This window comes from Thunnus maccoyii, chromosome 13 (genome assembly GCF_910596095.1).
Source record: "Thunnus maccoyii chromosome 13, fThuMac1.1, whole genome shotgun sequence".
In the NCBI taxonomy this organism is placed as follows: Eukaryota; Metazoa; Chordata; class Actinopteri; order Scombriformes; family Scombridae; genus Thunnus; species Thunnus maccoyii.
In genome coordinates this window covers 85,666-105,953 of record NC_056545.1, presented here as the reverse complement: position 1 = coordinate 105,953, position 20,288 = coordinate 85,666, and the positions used below count along the sequence as shown (strand labels likewise).

The 20,288-nt window shown below is 42.0% G+C and overlaps 1 protein-coding gene across 1 annotated transcript; it reads left to right on the top strand.

Annotated features, from left to right (window-relative positions):
* Window positions 1–651: 651 nt before the first annotated feature.
* Window positions 652–19,123, top strand: oatx (organic anion transporter X). The gene is made up of 15 exons (XM_042430172.1): window positions 652–791; window positions 2,180–2,344; window positions 5,035–5,108; window positions 5,196–5,325; window positions 10,119–10,222; window positions 10,404–10,558; window positions 11,318–11,486; window positions 11,588–11,711; window positions 11,800–11,915; window positions 16,126–16,180; window positions 16,267–16,426; window positions 16,500–16,608; window positions 16,776–16,854; window positions 18,369–18,496; window positions 18,601–19,123. Exons 1-15 carry the CDS (start codon window positions 765–767, stop codon window positions 18,746–18,748), a joined length of 1,743 nt encoding a protein of 580 aa, XP_042286106.1. The 5' UTR covers window positions 652–764; the 3' UTR covers window positions 18,749–19,123.
* Window positions 19,124–20,288: the final 1,165 nt, after the last annotated feature.

Sequence of the window (20,288 nt, the reverse complement as noted above, 5' to 3'; positions counted from 1 at the left end):
TTCTGCTGCTTATGACTTCCGTCCATCCAGTCGTCCCTCCGTAGACTGTAAGTATGTTTCCACTGATTTACGGAGAAAATCCTCTTTTGATTGTTTCTTTGTTCAGCTGCAGCCGCACTAATCCTTTAAGAACTCTCACCAGACTCCATATAAATATTCACCTGTTTAGAGTTCACTGTAAAAACACTACAGTTGCTACGGGACTCGTGTCATGATATGTAAAGATTTCACTCACCAGTACAGCCAATGAAATGACTAAGGTCTGGAATAGTCTGGAGAAGGTTGGGAAAGTTTTGGAGGATGTTTTTGATAGTTTTGGAGTTTCACAGTGAGCAGCGTTGACATCTCCTCAGGAGACAGTTTGACCTTTGACCCGAAACATTCAAACACTTTTCTGGAGTTTTAAAGTAAGTACATGTTTAAAAAACAATTAATACAAAAGTAATGTTTGTTTTTGTTCTCAGGTTCATTCTGATGGAACAGAAGCTCAAAGCCCGAAGACACCTCTAATAATAATAATTATCATTATTATTATTATTAATAAGTTAACACTGTAACAGCTGAGTGGAGATAAAACTTATTATTATTATTTTTATTAAGTGAACCCTGTAACAACTGAGAGGAAATAAAACTTCTGATTATTATTATTATTAATAATAACACGTGAACACTAACAGCTGAGGAGGTAAAACATGAACCATCAGTATTAGGAAATACTTTTATTGATTTTAAGATTGTAAAAACGTTGAACTGAAGACGGAGAGATGGGCTTCGCTGACCTGCTGGACGAGGTGAGTTACCTCCGCTATGTAATCTGATTACTTTGGGTGTAATTTAATTACTGATGTAACCTGATTACTGTATGTAACCTGATTACTCTAAGGTGTAATCTGATTACAGATGGACTGATTACTTATGTAACCTGATTACTGTATGTAACCTGATTACTCTAAGGTGTAATCTGATTACAGATGGACTGATTACTTATGTAACCTGATTACTGTATGTAACCTGATTACTCTAAGGTGTAATCTGATTACAGATGGACTGATTACTGATGTAACCTGATTACTGTATGTAACCTGATTACTCTAAGGTGTAATCTGATTACAGATGGACTGATTACTGTGTGTAATCATTATTGTGTGGTGTAATCTGATTACAGATGGACTGATTACTGTGTGTAATCATTATTGTGTGGTGTAATCTGATTACAGATGGACTGATTACTGTGTGTAATCATTGTGTGGTGTAATCTGATTACAGATGGACTGATTACTGTGTGTAATCATTATTGTGTGGTGTAATCTGATAACAGATGTGAGAATCTGTTTAATGTGTTTAATCTGATTACTGTAATATAATCTCATTAGTCTGCCCTGTAGTCAGATTCATGTTTGATTAGTTTTATTATGTCATGATCTGTTTACTCTGTAGCATAATCTGACTACATCATGTGTTCTGATTACTAAGTCGTTATGTCATATAATCTGTACTGTATCACATAATCTGATTACAAGAGGAGAAGTCAGTTTGGGCTAAACACACTTGTCCAGGTAGACCAGGTGTGTTTAGACCAGGTGTTGGTGGACCAGGTGTAAAGCAGGTGTTATAGACCAGGTGTGGGAGGACCAGGTGTGGGAAGACCAGGTGAGATGCAGGTGTTATAGACCAGGTGTGGGTAGATCAGGTGAGATGCAGGTGTTATAGACCAGGTGTGGGAAGACCAGGTGTAATGCAGGTGTTATAGACCAGGTGTGTGTAGACCAGGTGTAATGCAGGTGTTATAGACCAGGTGTGTGTAGACCAGGTGGAATGCAGGTGTTATAGACCAGGTGTGGGTAGACCAGGTATGATGCAGGTGTTATAGACCAGGTGTGTGTAGACCAGGTGGAATGCAGGTGTTATAGACCAGGTGTGGGTAGACCAGGTATGATGCAGGTGTTATAGACCAGGTGTGGGTAGACCAGGTATGATGCAGGTGTTATAGACCAGGTGTGGGTAGACCAGGTGTGATGCAGGTGTTATAGACCAGGTGTGTGTAGACCAGGTGGAATGCAGGTGTTATAGACCAGGTGTGGGTAGACCAGGTATGATGCAGGTGTTATAGACCAGGTGTGTGTAGATCAGGTGTGATGCAGGTGCGTAACCTGTCTCTCTCTCCTGTTACCATGACGAGGTGGGCGGGTTTGGCAGGTACCAGTGGCTCCATGTGACCCTGATCAGTCTACCTGGTTTAATGATGGCGAGTCAAAACCTGCTGAACAACTTTGTCTCAGGAATCCCCGCCCACCACTGCAGCCTGCCGGCCAATCAGAGCCTCTACAACCTGTCGCACTACCAGGTAACCTGTCTCACCACCAGGCAACCTGTCTGTCCGATCAGATTACTAAATGAATCAGCTCATGGTTGTGATGGTTGCACGTGATTGGCTCTATCGATGAACAGGTCGTTTGGCTGGATGGATTATTCAAAATGCTAAATCTTCATTGTGTGTCTCAGCACTATCTGAAAGTAAAGAAACCCAGCATATTTTTGGAAAACGGTTAATCATTACCACATAGTCCTCCTTCATCCTCACCCAGTGACACAGTTCAAGGTTCCACCACTATCTCAGTTGGAAAATTAATATGTGATGCATTCAATGAACATTTTATAGCATCAGGTTATTTATTAGAAACTGCTGGACTTCTCCCTGTCTCTGGTCATAATGCACATTGCTGGACAGACAATATGGGCATCCAAACCTTTTCATTGAAGACTTTAACAAATCTTGTGGGGTTGAACGCTCTTTGTTCTATTGATCCAAAAAATGTCCCCTGGGGTGGATCCTTTAGAACCACTGTTATCATTGGCAGCTCCATTTTTAGTTGAATGCTTAACCTATATTTTAATCTGATTGTGGTAACAAGAAGCATCCCTACATTTGGACAGCCTTCGTTTTATCTTTACATAAATGTTGCAGTAAACAAAGTTCACATTTGCAAATGCAGATCTCCCAGTTTGCTAGGCTGAAAGAGAGATACTGTATGAAGTTCCCTGTCAGTATTTGTACATTCAACTGCATGCATCACAATCATCTCATATTTGTCACCCTAATAGGTTTCTTTTAATTAATTCACCATCTCTCTAAGAAGTTTCTTTCAATCTTCTGAGAATTAAGAGTTAAAAGGGGAATCCTTATCTGCCTTTCCTCCTTAAGGACTTTCCCTCTCTGTCTCTCCCACAGCTCACCTTTGATGATGACTATTGGGAACATTTTTTACGCAGGAAGCATAGAGCACAAAGTCTTACAATGTGTTTTTGACTATAAAGGCAGTATTACATAAGGGTATGAGTTTCCATTTCAACAGAGTTCCATTTTATTTACACTATTTACAATTTTTATAAATGAATTAGGTGAAAAAGTGACAAACGGCACCATTGATCTGTATGAAGATAACACTATTATCTATACAATAGTACCCTTTGTTGCCCAGGCGGTTCAAAATTTGCATATTGATTTCTGTGCGATACAGCAAACATTGATTGATCTTTAATTACTGTTAAACTCAGATAAAATAAAATGTATGCTGTTTTCTAGAAAACTGACTAACTATACCATGGAAGTGAATATTACTACTCTTAGTGGGACACCAATAGAAAGAGCATCCTCTTATAAATACCTTGGTTTGTGGATAGATGACAGGCTGTGCTTCAAAAAACATATTGATGAAATGACTAAGTCTTTAATAGAAATATACGGCATATATCACCCAGAATTATAGAGAGCAAATTGTTCAACCTTTTTATCCATTATGGACTATGGTGACTCTCCTGCTTCTACTCTTAAACCTCTTGATGCAGTCTATCATTCTGTCCTCAGGATCATAACTGGGATGCTTTAGAACCATCAGTGTGTTCTTTATGAGAAAGTTGGATGGCAGTCGCCACTTAAAGTCAGTTTCACACTGCACTCGGTCCCAACACTATTTTGCCCTTGAAAATCAACGTGTTAGCACTGAGACTGGGAAACTGGCTTTTACATATTAAACTCCACACAACTGGAACAACTTGCAGAAGATAGTAAAATTAGATGAGCTAATTCCTTTGAATCATTTTAAATTTTTCTTAGCTGACAAAGGGCAGGCTGAATATGTGTGATTTATTGAGCTTTAACTGTTATGTACATATATTGCTTTTATTGCCTTAATACAGACGGATGACATATTAAAGGAAAAACTGGTCCAGGTCTGAATGCTGGACCCCTGCAGTGAGGGGGTCTGGGGGCTCTGTTATGCTGGCATGGTTTGGGTCCACTTGTCCCCTTAGAGGGAAGGGTCACTGCTAATCAATACAAAGTTGTTGTGAGTGATCAACTTTATCCTGTGATGAAACATGTCTATCCTGATGGGAGTGGTCTCTTCCAAGATGGTTTGATGAGGATTAAATGATGTGAATCACATGTTACGACCTTCACAGTCACCAGATCTCAACCCAGCTGACGTGTTAGACAGCGCTCTTCATCATCATCATCATCACACCACCACATGACGGAACATCTTTTTGAAGAATGCCCCCCAAAGCATAGCAGAGCCACCAGATCACTGTAGGGGTCAAGCATCCAGACCTGGACCAGTTTTTTCTTTAATTTGTCACCCGTCTGTATGTTTTCATAATATATGTTTTATTTGCTGCTCCTAATACTTAGAATGGGTTAAATGCAGAGATCCAATTTCCCTGTACAACTATATGTGTGACAAATAAAGTACCTTTACCCTTACCTTTTTTTAATATATTGCTTTTATTGTTTCTTATATTTTATATATTATAATGCTTATCTGTTCATATTTGCTTTTTATATTTGCCAATTATATTTATTGTTTCTTATATTTTATATTAGTATTATAATCAGGGTGTCCTTGTAAAAGAGAGCTTGCTCTTAATGGCCTACCCTGTATAAATAGAGGTTTGAATGAATGAAGTCTCATTGATTAGCTAACTGTATATGATTGGCTTATTGATTGGCTGGATGAATATAATTGGCTGTTTCAGGTGGATGAGAAGCAGCTGCTGAAAGCTTTCATCCCTCCTGATTCTTCAGGAAATAGACTGGACCGCTGCAGGAGGTATCATTGCCTTTTTCTTTTGGTTTAATTGAGAGTTACACTCTGTGGTGAGTTGTATCAATGAGTAAACGCTCACCTGTTATTCAGGTACGTGGAGCCTCAGTGGCAGCTGTTAGCTGCTAACATCTCTGCCAACGTTAGCCAGCTGCAGACTGAAGGATGTGCGGATGGATGGACGTTTGACCGCTCTGAGTTCCACGCCACCACCGTCTCAGAGGTAATGAGAAGAAATCTTCTCTCTGATATTTATGAACGCTGGCTCAGACTTCTTTGTGTGACTTTAACGTGTTTCTGGTAGTGATCAACTCACAGAATTATTACCAACTCTTTTTAGCCTCATCTAGCTCCTTTCTGTGTTGCTGAACATTGCCTCTCTGCTTCAGTCTCAGTGTTTCCAACATCGGCAGCTATCAGCTAATTTTTTTTAAAGGGATCCTGTAGGAGGTTGTAGTGATCCAGTAGGAGGTTGTAATGATCCAGTAGGAGGTTGTAGTGATCCTGAAGAAGGGTGTAGTGATCCTGTAGGTTGTAGTGATCCTGTAGGTTGTAGTGATCCTGTAGAAGAATGTAGTGATCCTGTAAAAGGTTATAGTGATCCTGTAGAAGAATGTAGTGATCCTGTAAAAGGTTGTAGTGATTCTCTAGGAGGTTGAAGTGATCCTCTCGGAGGTTGTAGTGATTCTGTAGAAGGTTGTAGTGATCCTGTACGTTGTAGTGGTCCTGTAGAAGGTTGTAGTGATCCTGTATGAGGTTGTAGTGATCCTGTAAAAGGTTGTATTGATCCTGTAAAAGGTTTTAGTGATCCTGTAGAAGGGTGTAGTGATCCTGTAAAAGGTTTTAGTGATCCTGTAGAAGGGTGTAGTGATCCTGTAGGTTGTAGTGATTCTGTAGAAGAATGTAGTGATCCTGTAAAAGGTTATAGTGATCCTGTAGAAGGGTGTAGTGATCCTGTAGAAGGGTGTAGTGATCCTGTAAAAGGTTGTAGTGATTCTCTAGGAGGTTGAAGTGATCCTCTCGGAGGTTGTAGTGATTCTGTAGAAGGTTGTAGTGATTCTGTAGAAGGTTGTAGTGATTCTATAGAAGGTTGTAGTGATCCTCTAGGAGGTTGTAGTGATTCTGTAGAAAGTTGTAGTGATTCTGTAGAAGGTTGTAGTGATTCTCTAGGAGGTTGTAGTGATTCTATAGAAGGTTGTAATGATCCTGTAGAAGGCTGTAGTGATCCTGTGGGAGGTTGTAGTGATCCTCTAGGAGGTTGTAGTGATCCTGTGGGAGGTTGTAGTGATCCTGTAGAAGGCTGTAGTGATCCTGTGGGAGGTTGTAGTGATCCTCTAGGAGGTTGTAGTGATTCTGTAGAAGGTTGTAGTGATTCTATAGAAGGCTGTAGTGATCCTGTAGGAGGTTGTCGTGATTCTGTAGAAAGTTGTAGTGATTCTATAGAGGGTTGTAGTGATTCTGTAGAAGGTTGTAGTGATCCTGTACGTTGTAGTGGTCCTGTAGAAGGTTGTAGTGATCCTGTATGAGGTTGTAGTGATCCTGTAAAAGGTTGTATTGATCCTGTAAAAGGTTTTAGTGATCCTGTAGAAGGGTGTAGTGATCCTGTAAAAGGTTTTAGTGATCCTGTAGAAGGGTGTAGTGATCCTGTAGGTTGTAGTGATTCTCTAGAAGAATGTAGTGATCCTGTAAAAGGTTATAGTGATCCTGTAGAAGGGTGTAGTGATCCTGTAGAAGGGTGTAGTGATCCTGTAAAAGGTTGTAGTGATTCTCTAGGAGGTTGAAGTGATCCTCTCGGAGGTTGTAGTGATTCTGTAGAAGGTTGTAGTGATTCTGTAGAAGGTTGTAGTGATTCTATAGAAGGTTGTAGTGATCCTCTAGGAGGTTGTAGTGATTCTGTAGAAAGTTGTAGTGATTCTGTAGAAGGTTGTAGTGATTCTCTAGGAGGTTGTAGTGATTCTATAGAAGGTTGTAATGATCCTGTAGAAGGCTGTAGTGATCCTGTGGGAGGTTGTAGTGATCCTCTAGGAGGTTGTAGTGATCCTGTGGGAGGTTGTAGTGATCCTGTAGAAGGCTGTAGTGATCCTGTGGGAGGTTGTAGTGATCCTCTAGGAGGTTGTAGTGATTCTGTAGAAGGTTGTAGTGATTCTATAGAAGGCTGTAGTGATCCTGTAGGAGGTTGTCGTGATTCTGTAGAAAGTTGTAGTGATTCTATAGAGGGTTTTAGTGATTCTGTAGAAGGTTGTAGTGATTCTATAGAAGGTTGTAGTGATTCTGTAGAAGGTTGTAGTGATTCTATAGAAGGCTGTAGTGATTCTATAGAGGGTTGTAATGATCCTGTAGAAGGCTGTAGTGATCCTGTGGGAGGTTGTAGTGATCCTCTAGGAGGTTGTAGTGATTCTGTAGAAAGTTGTAGTGATTCTGTAGAAGGTTGTAGTGATCCTGTAGAAGGTTGTAGTGATTCTGTAGAAGGTTGTAGTGATTCTATAGAAGGTTGTAGTGATCCTGTAGAAGGTTGTAGTGATCCTGTGGGAGGTTGTAGTGATTCTGTAGAAGGTTGTAGTGATCCTGTAGAAGGTTGTAGTGATTCTGTAGAAGGTTGTAGTGATTCTGTAGAAGGTTGTAGTGATCCTGTAGAAGGTTGTAGTGATCCTGTGGGAGGTTGTAGTGATCCTCTAGGAGGTTGTAGTGATTCTATAGAAGGTTGTAATGATCCTGTAGAAGGCTGTAGTGATCCTGTGGGAGGTTGTAGTGATCCTCTAGGAGGTTGTAGTGATTCTATAGAAGGTTGTAATGATCCTGTAGAAGGCTGTAGTGATCCTGTGGGAGGTTGTAGTGATCCTGTGGGAGGTTGTAGTGATCCTCTAGGAGGTTGTAGTGATCCTGTGGGAGGTTGTAGTGATCCTGTAGAAGGCTGTAGTGATCCTGTGGGAGGTTGTAGTGATCCTCTAGGAGGTTGTAGTGATCCTGTGGGAGGTTGTAGTGATCCTGTAGAAGGTTGTAGTGATTCTGTAGAAGGTTGTAGTGATTCTATAGAAGGTTGTAGTGATCCTCTAGGAGGTTGTAGTGATTCTATAGAAGGTTGTAGTGATTCTATAGAAGGTTGTAGTGATTCTGTAGAAGGTTGTAGTGATTCTATAGAAGGTTGTAGTGATCCTGTAGGAGGTTGTAGTGATTCTGTAGAAGGTTGTAGTGATTCTATAGAAGGCTGTAGTGATCCTGTGGGAGGTTGTAGTGATCCTCTAGGAGGTTGTAGTGATTCTATAGAAGGTTGTAGTGATTCTGTAGAAGGTTGTAGTGATTCTATAGAAGGTTGTAGTGATCCTGTAGAAGGCTGTAGTGATCCTGTGGGAGGTTGTAGTGATCCTCTAGGAGGTTGTAGTGATTCTATAGAAGGTTGTAATGATCCTGTAGAAGGCTGTAGTGATCCTGTGGGAGGTTGTAGTGATCCTGTGGGAGGTTGTAGTGATCCTCTAGGAGGTTGTAGTGATCCTGTGGGAGGTTGTAGTGATCCTGTAGAAGGCTGTAGTGATCCTGTGGGAGGTTGTAGTGATCCTCTAGGAGGTTGTAGTGATCCTGTGGGAGGTTGTAGTGATCCTGTAGAAGGTTGTAGTGATCCTGTGGGAGGTTGTAGTGATCCTCTAGGAGGTTGTAGTGATTCTATAGAAGGTTTTAGTGATCCTGTAGAAGGCTGTAGTGATCCTGTGGGAGGTTGTAGTGATTCTATAGAAGGTTGTAGTGATCCTCTAGGAGGTTGTAGTGATTCTGTAGAAGGTTGTAGTGATTCTGTAGAAGGCTGTAGTGATCCTCTAGGAGGTTGTAGTGATCCTCTAGGAGATTGTAGTGATTCTATAGAAGGTTGTAGTGATTCTATAGAAGGTTGTAGTGATTCTGTAGAAGGTTGTAGTGATTCTATAGAAGGTTGTAGTGATCCTGTAGGAGGTTGTAGTGATTCTGTAGAAGGTTGTAGTGATTCTATAGAAGGCTGTAGTGATCCTGTGGGAGGTTGTAGTGATCCTCTAGGAGGTTGTAGTGATTCTATAGAAGGTTGTAGTGATTCTGTAGAAGGTTGTAGTGATTCTATAGAAGGTTGTAGTGATCCTGTAGAAGGCTGTAGTGATCCTGTGGGAGGTTGTAGTGATCCTCTAGGGAGGTTGTAGTGATCCTGTGGGAGGTTGTAGTGATCCTGTGGGAGGTTGTAGTGATCCTGTAGAAGGTTGTAGTGATCCTGTGGGAGGTTGTAGTGATCCTCTAGGAGGTTGTAGTGATTCTATAGAAGGTTTTAGTGATCCTGTAGAAGGCTGTAGTGATCCTGTGGGAGGTTGTAGTGATTCTATAGAAGGTTTTAGTGATCCTGTAGGAGGTTGTAGTGATTCTGTAGAAGGTTGTAGTGATTCTGTAGAAGGCTGTAGTGATCCTCTAGGAGGTTGTAGTGATCCTCTAGGAGGTTGTAGTGATTCTATAGAAGGTTGTAGTGATTCTATAGAAGGTTGTAGTGATTCTGTAGAAGGTTGTAGTGATTCTATAGAAGGTTGTAGTGATCCTGTAGGAGGTTGTAGTGATTCTATAGAAGGTTGTAGTGATTCTATAGAAGGTTGTAGTGATTCTGTAGAAGGTTGTAGTGATTCTATAGAAGGTTGTAGTGATCCTGTAGGAGGTTGTAGTGATTCTGTAGAAGGTTGTAGTGATTCTATAGAAGGCTGTAGTGATCCTGTGGGAGGTTGTAGTGATCCTCTAGGAGGTTGTAGTGATTCTATAGAAGGTTGTAGCGATTCTGTAGAAGGTTGTAGTGATTCTATAGAAGGTTGTAGTGATCCTGTAGAAGGCTGTAGTGATCCTGTGGGAGGTTGTAGTGATTCTGTAGAAGGCTGTAGTGATCCTCTAGGAGGTTGTAGTGATCCTGTGGGAGGTTGTAGTGATCCTCTAGGAGGTTATAGTGACTCTGTAGAAAGTTGTACGCTCTGTCTGTCTCTCCGTCTGATCTGTCTCCCCCTCTGTCTACATCTGTCTGGCTTTCAGTGGGACCTGGTTTGTTCTCTGCGTCCTCTGAAACAGATGATTCAGACCATTTATATGGGCGGAGTTTTAACAGGAGCCATCATCTACGGTGGGCTGTCAGACAGGTGAGACTCATCTGTTCAAATGACAAATATTCATATAAACATTAAAACTGTAAACCTGTGAAGTTTTGGAACAGCCTCTCCGTGTTCATGTTTTAGTGACATTGTCTCTGTTCTTGTTACCTGTGTGTCGTCTAAAGTGAAATCCAGCCAATCAGAATGTGTCTCTCTGTTTCTCTCTCAGGTTTGGGAGGCGATCTGTTCTCATTTGGTCGTACCTGCAGCTGGCTGTGCTTGGCTGTAGCTCCGCGCTCTCTCCATCTTATTCTACCTACTGCATTTTCAGGTTTCTGAGTGGGATGGCGGTGTCCGGAGTCATCCTGAACGGAGTCTCACTGAGTACCTGTCTACCTATCTGTCTGTCTGTCTGTCTGTCTGTCTGTGTGTCAGCAGATGCATCTCAGTTCCCTTATTTGATCAGTCCTTGCTCAATCAGGAGGTCGAGGACTATTGTAAAACAATCCTGACTGTCGGGTTTGATATGAGTTACATCATTTCAGTTTTCCCTGAAACGTTCAAGCTAACCAATAATTTCCAGTGTTCAAAAGACACTCTGATCATATTCAGGCTTATTATTCACATTCAGAATATCAATAAATAATATAAACATATTCTGCCAGTAGAAATGGTTCCTGTGCCTCTGAGCAGGACACAGTACACAGTATAAATAGTGAATGCAGGTTTTTATTCATATGCAGGTGTTTATTAAACATGTAACAAGCTGCAGAGAGGAAACAGCTGCTGGCAGTGATAACTGTGTAGCTTTATTAGTGTCAACACAGTGCACATGTATGCAGACACAAACTCCTTCAAAAGTCTCTACAGCTGTTAAAGCTGACTGACAGCTGATCAGCCGTCACGTGACCCTTCGGGGGAGAGGACGTATCATTTCTCTAAAAACATATTTCCTCATTTCCTCTCTCTTCACATGTTTGGTGGAAGGAAAAGATGCAAGTGAGGGAAAACACGGATGCAATTTAAGGGAATTGGGATGCAGCCAATGTATCCGTCTACCTGTTTGATTCTCTGAGGAACAAAATGATGACATGTTCTCAGAGGTGGATCAACCTGTCTTTTTGTCTACTTGTCTGTCCTCAGAGGTGGAGTGGATCCCGACCAAAGCCAGGACATTAGTGGGCACGCTCACCTCCTTTTTCTTCACCTTTGGTCAGATGATCCTGGCGGGGCTTGCCTATTGGTTGAGGGATTGGCGGAAGCTGCAGCTGATTGTCTGTGCCCCCCACTTCCTGTTCTTTGCCTATAGCTGGTACGTATTATTCAGTAACTGGTCAGGTGGTTCTGAACTGTCTGCTCTCTAATTGGTCACATGCTTAATGGTTCTAATCTTTCTTCTCTCCGATTGGTCAGGTGGTACTCGGAGTCGGCCCGTTGGTTGGTTCTGAAGCAAAGGTCTGAGGACGCGTTAAAGGCTCTTCATCGAGTTGCTCGGGTCAACGGGAAACCAGAGATGATTGACAAGTTGACTCTGGAGGTAACCTGTCTGCCTGCCTGCCTGTCTGTCTGTCACATGCTGTATTTAACTTTGTCTGATGTTGAGATCAGTACCATGTGACCCGCAGGTTCTCCACTCTCACATGAATAAAGAGATTGAATTGAGTCGTTCGACGTTCACAGCGTATGACCTGCTGAGGACTCCGGGGATGAGACGCATCTCCATCTGCCTCATCGCCGTCTGGTGAGAAAACACACCTGCTGCACATTCATTCATTTATTCTGACAGGTGAAGGTCAAACCTTCAGCAGCAGGAAGTGGAGACGTCTTTATATAAAAGTGTGATCTTATATACAGGCTGTGGATCCACTGAACCCCCCAGGAGCAGCGCTGGACTGTGCAGCCAGTCTGAGAAAGTGGGCAAACTGTGTAATTAATAATAATTGTAATAATAATAATAATAATAATAACTTTATTTATATTGCACCTTTCAAAAACAATGTTATAAAGTGCTTCACAATCAATCAATCAATCAATCTTTATTTATATAGCGCCATATCACAACAGAAGTCATCTCAAGGCACTTTTCACATAGAGCAGGTCAAGACCGTACTCTTTAATTTACAGAGACCCAACAGTTCCCCCATGAGCAGCACTTGGCGACAGCGGTAAGGAAAAACTCCCCTTTAACGGGTAGAAACCTCAAGCAGACCCCGGCTCTTGGTGGGCGGCCATCTGCTTTGACCGGTTGGGTTGAGAGAGAGAAAGAGAGAGGGAAAGGGGGAGGGGGGACAGAAGAAAAACAACGACAACAACAAACAACAACAAGCACAAGCAGCAACAGCCAGGGAAGGATGCCATCAGGACTGTGAAGGACCGCGAAGGTTCGGCCCGGGAGTCAGGTTTTTCTGTGAGATGAGAAAGCACAAAAAACTCCGGGGAAGAAGCAAAGTTAGTAACATGCATTGATGTTACATGAATGCATACAGATGGAGAGGAGGAGGAGGAGAGAGGAGCTCAGTGCATCATGGGAAGTCTCCCAGCAGTCTAGGCCTATAGCAGCATAAATAAGGGCTGATCCAAGGCGAGCCTGGTCGGCCCTAACTATAAGCTTTATCAGTTTTAAGCCTACTCTTAAACATAGAGAGGGTGTCTGCACCCCGGACTGAATCCGGTAGATGGTTCCATAGAAGAGGAGCCTGATAGCTGAAGGCTCTGCCTCCCATTCTACTTTTAAAGACTGTAGGGACCACCAGTAAGCCTGCATACTGGGAGCACAGTGTTCTAGTGGGATAATACGGTATTATGAGCTCTTTAAGATATGATGGTGCCTGACCATTAAGGGCTTTGTAAGTTAGGAGAAGGATTTTAAATTCTATTCTAGATTTTACAGGAAGCCAATGCAGCGAAGCTAAAATGGGAGAAACGTGATCTCTTTTTCTAGTTTTAGTCAGAACACGTGCAGCTGCGTTCTGGACCAGCTGGAGAGTCTTTAGAGACTTGTTAGGGCAGCCTGATAATAAGGAATTGCAATAATCCAGCCTAGAAGTAACAAATGCGTGAACTAGTTTTTCTGCATCTTTTAGGGACAGGATGTGATTTTTGTGATATTACGTAAGTGAAAAAAGGCAGTCCTTGAAATTTGATTTATGTGGGAGTTAAAGGACATATCCTGATCAAAGATAACTCCCAGATTCCTTACGGTGGTGCTGGAGGCCAGGGTAATGCCATCCAGAGTAGCTTTATCATTAGATAATGTGTTTCTAAGGTGTTTAGGGCCAAGCACAATAACTTCAGTTTTATCTGAATTTAGTAGTAGAAAATTGCAGGTCATCCAGGTCTTTATGTCGTTAAGGCATGTTTGGAGTTTGTTTAACTGATTGGTTTCATCTGGCTTCATTGATAAATATAATTGGGTGTCATCTGCGTAACAATGAAAATTTATGGAGTGATTCCTAATAATATTACCTAAAGGAAGCATATATAAGGTGAATAGAATTGGTCCAAGTACAGAACCTTGTGGAACTCCGTGTCTAACTTTTGCCTTCACGGAGGATTCATCATTAACATGTACAAACTGAAATCGGTCTGATAAATAGGACTTAAACCAGCTTAATGCAGTTCCTTTAATGCCAATTAAATGTTCCAGTCTCTGCAAAAGGATTTGATGGTCAATTGTGTCAAATGCAGCACTAAGATCTAACAGGACAAGTATAGAGACAAATCCTTTGTCTGATGCAGTTAGGAGGTCATTTGTGACTTTCACCAGTGCTGTTTCTGTGCTATGATGCCTCTAAATCCTGACTGAAAATCCTCAAATAAACTATTGTTATGTAGAAAGTCACATAACTGATTAGAGACTGCTTTCTCAAGGATCTTGGATAGAAATGGAAGGTTAGATATAGGTCTATAATTGGCTAAAACACCTGAATCAAGAGTAGGCTTCTTAAGAAGAGGTTTAATTACAGCTACTTTAAAGGACTGTGGTACATAGCCTGTTACTAAAGACAGATTGATCATGTCTAGTAAAGAAGTGCTCACTAAGGGTAAGGCTTCCTTAAGCAGCCTAGTTGGGATGGGATCTAAGAGACAGGTTCATTAAAAGGTTCAGGACAATAAAAACAGAAAATAAATAACACAAGATATAAACCAGTTAAAATAATTTAAATAGTGTCAATAGTTTAATAGTGTTAAAAGTGGATTCTGAGTTTATCTCCAGGCAGAGGTCCACAGCTGAGGGGCCTGAACAGCAAAGGCCCCTCTAGTGACAAATTCAGATCTTGGAGCAATCAGTAGGGCCCTGATGGAGGATCTCAAGCAGCAATATGGCTCATAGGGAGTTAGCAAATATCAGATTAAGGTAGGAGCCTGACTATTCAAGCCTTTAAAACAAGCAATAACATCTTAAACTCAATTCTAAAACTCACAGGTTACCAGTGAAGGGCAGCAAGGATTGGTGTAATGTGGTCACATGTTAAAAGCCTGGCAGCAGCGTTTTGTACCAACTGCAGCCTTTGGATGTTATGGCTGCTGATGCCAGAATAAAGTGCATTATAGTTAATAGTTAAGTCTGGAGGAGATAAAAGCATGGATGACCTTTTGTAAGTCTGCAGAGGAAAGGAATGACCTGATCTTGGTTAACTGTCTCAGTTGGGCAAAGTCGGACTGAAGCACTTCGATCACCTGAGTATCAAAAGACAACAGAGTCAAAATTAACCCCTCGGTTGTGAGCCTTTTTACAAACATTACTGGATAAGGAACCCAGACTAGAGAGATTGCTGCTAGTGCTGGAGCCAGAAGGGGTAATTATAATCATTTCTGATTTGGAGTAATTCAATTGCAGGAAATTTTTGGACATCCAATTATTAATTTCAGCAAGGCAGGACATTGATGGTACCAGGCTTTAAAGGGACATACAACTGGGTGTCATCCGTGTAGCAATGAAAATGATAACATGTCTACATATGATTTGCCTCAGGGGTAACATGTATACAGTGAATAAGAGGGGACCCAAAATAGATCCCACAAACAGGTAGAGTGTGATGACTGAACTTTAACGCTGTTAGAGAACATCTGGACCTGCAGAATTAAACTTACAACAGCTCAAACATGAGAAAAAAGTACAATGCATTATGTTTATATAAGAACACAGAAGGAAGATGAAAGAAAACGTGTATATATATCTTTCAGGAGCTGTCCTTACCATAATTACACTACTTTAGGCGCAACAAAATTCAGACGGCGCTGTTACCGCAGTCAGGATTTTGAGAATCTTGTTAATTTAGAAAAACAGGGATTTTTTTTCCTCAAGTGACTGCGTTACACTGTCGTAGCCTGGACATGACGAAACACAGTGTGGACAGAGGGATGCATGTTGAGGAGAGCTGGTCAGTTTTGGCCTCACACACTGATGGCAGCAAGCTACCACGCATCAGGAGCCATCTGGGGTTCGGTATCCTGCCCCAGGACACTTTGACATACAGACTGGAGGAGCCGGGAATCGAACCACCAATCTTCTGATTAGTGGATGACCCGCTCTACATCCTGGGCCACAGCCGCTCCGTAACATTTGGAAAGTCTAAAAGAGCCACGCCATTAAATCATTTTATCCCCGTTCAAGTTAGCAGAGAGCCAACTGGAAGTCAACCAGCTTGGCCAGCAGAAGTCTCTGCTGAGCATGCTCTATGGACCACAGCGCCATGGAGCATGCTCAGTATGCATGTAGTGAGCATCATCCAGGTTATCTCTTCACAGCGGGAAGCCAATTTCTTTACCTTCATTTGCCACTGAGCAACTTTAAATGAACGGCGCCATGTTTGAGTCTGTATCCAGTTCTTATAAAACATCCATGGGTCCACCTGACTGAAGAGGCTGCAGGTCCACAAAGTCTGGCTGGATGTGTGATATCACCTGTCTACCTGTCCACATGTTTACCACCTGTATTTCTTTTGCAGGTTCTCCACCAGCTTTGCGTACTACGGCCTGGCGATGGACCTGCAGAAGTTTGGGGTTAGCTCACAATGATTAGCATCAATGCTACATGTTAGCTTACAGCTGTCTAACTGCCCACTTGTCTACTTGTCCGACTGTCCCAGGTGAGTATTTACCTGATGCAGATCATCTTTGGAGCTGTTGATTTTCCTGCCAAACTTCTGGCTCTGGGCATGCTCAGTTACCTGGGGAGGAGAGTGTCTCAGGCGGCCTGCCTCTTCCTATCGGCCCTCATCATCTTCGCTAACATCTTCGTCCCTGCAGGTAACACACACTGACCCATAAATGTCCTCACTGTCAAAAACTGTCCTCACTGAAACCCTCGCCCCCCCCTCAGACATGCAGACCATCAGGACCACATTGGCGTGTCTCGGTAAAGGTTTCACCTCAGCATCCTTCACCACAGTCTACCTGTACACCGGAGAGCTCTACCCCACTATCATCAGGTGAGACTCACCTGGTTCTAATCCAACAACCTTTGTCTTTAGTTTGTTGTTGTTGACATTTTGATATTCAGTATTTTGGGGATTTTCTCAGACAGCCGACAGCAAACGTTACAGCTAATCAGCACCTTTAACCTTTGACCCCTCGTACCTGTGTGTTGTGTCTTCAGGCAGACAGGAATGGGCCTCGTGTCCACCATGGCCCGAATCGGCAGCATGGCGGCCCCCGCGGTCCTCATCCTGGACGAGGTGACATCACTGCTTCTCCCATCAAGCAACCAAAATAACTCACTGTTAATACTCTTTATTACTGTTATACTCTTTATTACTGTTAATACTCTTTATTACTGTTAATACTCTTTATTACTGTTAATACTCTTTATTACTGTTAATACTCTTTATTGTTATACTCTTTATTGTTATACTCTTTATATAATTCATATCATCCAGCAAAAACCAGCTGCTTTGTTCCTGGAAAGTTAGTAAAGTTGTAGAGATGCATGTGAAGTGATCTCCAGTCGCAGTTCTCATTATTTTAATACGTCTGTTCTGATGCACAGTTCTGTACAGCAGCAGGTAAACATTCATATGAACGGTGATATGAGTCCATCAGTGTTTAAGACCAGAACCACCAGGGGTCGCTCTATACCTACAACAGCCAACAGGTCAAATGTATCTCACTCTGTCATTTTAGGCCTCTTCTTCACAAAGGAATGTCTAAACTCATTAAATTAATTTGTTTAATCATCAGCAGTGTTTTTATAACCACTTTGAATGGCTGTCAGTATGAATCAGTCTAAAATGCTGCTTAAAATGGGCATTAGAAGAAAACATTTGCATATACGGATGGTGTGATATTACACATTCACATTCATCACATAATAAGATAATAATGTTATTTAAATGACCAAAGTAGCCTAAATACCCCCCAAAAAATAATGAACCATAATAGTTACAATGAACAACCATCACACTTGATTTAATGTCGCAACAAAATCCACATGACAAAGTCAAGCGCACAATTTCACCTGATCAGTTTCAGTATTTCAACGATGTGTGAAGAAGAAAGAGGTAACCATTAAAGCTGAAAACAGAGGAAGCAAACGGGCAAATTAGGCTAAAAAGTCTGAAAACAATAAATGGTAACATGCAAAACAAAAATGAATGAATAATCAATTATGACTTAATCACACACTAATGAACGCTGTTGCCTAGCAACTAATAGTTTAAACATAAACCACACGAAAACAGATGCATTTCATATCGGAGTAAATTTTCCCCTGTGGCTCTTATAGTCATAAATGTTTTTAATCTGGATTTAGCTTCACTGTTTTTAACAATAGTGGGCGCTACACGACATTATTTTAGGAAAAGTCAAATACTGGGGGTCAAATATTTAATTAAGACTTATTAATGTACGATTGAAAAACTGCCACAGGTAAATTTTACCTTTGGAGGTTCAACTGTTAAACCAGTTTAAAGCAGTTTATACGGTGACATGAGTCCATCTGTGTTGCTCTAAACACAGCAGACTGACTTCTGGAAGTTATTCCCAAATGCTTTGATCCCATTTCCACTCATGGTTTAAACACCAGAACAGATACACGCTGAATTATCATGGACACAACAATATTTTTTATCGATGAGCTGGTAGGATATATAACATGACATCATCAGCATAAAGAGTCATAAATCTTTGTGTGACACACAGATGTTCCTGCAAACATCTGTCTATTTGACTAATGATGGACTCCATTTCCCAGGTATTCCCTGCTCTGCCCAGCGTAGTGTACGGGGGGGCGGCCGTGCTCGCCGGAGGCTTTGCCTGCTTCCTGCCGGAGACGCTAAATGTGCCGCTGCCTGACACCATCGAGGACGTGGAGGAGAAATGGTGAGCAAACCAGTTAGCTTCATTAGCAGCATTAGTTCCACAGTGATGCTAATGTTAACAAGCATTACATACCTGATCAATAACTATTATCTGTCTGTCTGAAGGTCTGGGAGAAGCCCTGCCCACCTACAAAAGGAGGGCGTGGCCTTGAAAGAGGGCGTGGCTTCTGAAGATGACCAGGTGGTCTTAAAGGAAGGCGTGGCTTTAAAAGAGCTCAAGGAAGCAGAAGGGACCGGCCTCAATGCCCTCTGACCAATCAGATGACGCCACTTCAGACAGTTAGAGCCAATGACGTGCTGGACTGAAACTTGACCAATCAGATGGTCAGAATCATTAATTTACTAAAAAAAGAGTAAATGAGAATCAGATGAACCTGAAGTATCACAGATTTGAGTAAAATCATCTGTTCCAGCAGAGAAAACTCATTTTACTGACACGATTTATAACATGAGTCTAAATCAATAAACTCAGATGATTATCAATTGACTTATTAGATATAAATGAAACTGCAGCAGCTGACAGACTAAGAGGTAGAAATATAACATGTTACAGTCCGAAAGGTGTACAAACATATTAGAATGACTGTCATTAATAATGATGAATGAATAATCAATAACGGGGGTAAAAGCTAATAAACATGTGATTAATATCAGATTGTGTTTGTGTTGATTTGATGCTTTTTATAGTGCGACACATCTAAACGGACACGAGCTGCATTAATCAGCTGATCATATAAACACACTGTTGGTGTATCATCAGATTACAAAGTCACAATGTTTTTATAAAGAACATTTTTATGTCATAATTGAACACATATACCTGTTCTTTAAATTTAAAATGATGCCCGTCGGTATGTATGAGACTGCACTTTATAATAAACTCAATATTAACATGACAATAATATATATATATATATATATCTAAGCAGCGAAGCTTCGCTGATGGAACCTTATTGTTCTTGTTCACATTATTATTCTTATTATTCTTATAGAAACACCACGAATTGGCAGATGTGTTGCAAATTCCACCTTCTATTCAGGAACATATAACGACTCTCATTGACCTCAAGGTGGCGCCGTAATAATGATCTCGAACACGACGGCCTGGAGTCAGAGGTCATCCTGATCTTCTGCTCTACAAATCTCACATTTTGCAATTTTTTCTCAATTTTCTCAAAATCTATTTTTCAACATCAGGACTTGCTGGACCGGTTGTCCCAGAACCGGGTCAGGATCATCTACAGACTTCACTGATCTTAAGTTGTTAAAAACATTTCGATACATCGATCTGTTTCAATTATACGAGCCAATCAATCAATCATTAAAATAGCAACAGATGTAGTCATGTGACACACGTCTTCACTGACGGTCGTAAACTACATGATCTGTTTCTGAAAGTAGATTTATACCCGTCAACAGAGCGTCAGCGTTTAGTGATGAAACGCAGTCTGCTCGGACCCAGTCGACGCTGCTCGGACCCCGTCGACGCTGCTCGGACCCCGTCCATGCTGCTCCGACCCAGTCGACGCTGCTCGGACCCAGTCGACGCTGCTCGGACCCCGTCGACGCTGCTCCGACCCAGTCGACGCTGCTCCGACCCCGTCGACGCTGCTCGGACCCAGTCGACGCTGCTCGGACCCCGTCGACGCTGCTCGGACCCCGTCGACGCTGCTCGGACCCCGTCGACGCTGCTCCGACCCCGTCGACGCTGCTCGGACCCAGTCGACGCTGCTCGGACCCCGTCGACGCTGCTCCGACCCAGTCGACGCTGCTCCGACCCCGTCGACGCTGCT

Coding starts and splice junctions, on each gene's coding strand:
- oatx (XM_042430172.1), top strand. CDS start 765: ATGGGCTTCGCTGACCTGCTGGACGAG. Junction 5,326..10,118: donor ACGCCACCACCGTCTCAGAG/GTAATGAGAAGA, acceptor TCTGGCTTTCAG/TGGGACCTGGTTTGTTCTCT. Junction 16,427..16,499: donor TAACATCTTCGTCCCTGCAG/GTAACACACACT, acceptor CCCCCCCCTCAG/ACATGCAGACCATCAGGACC.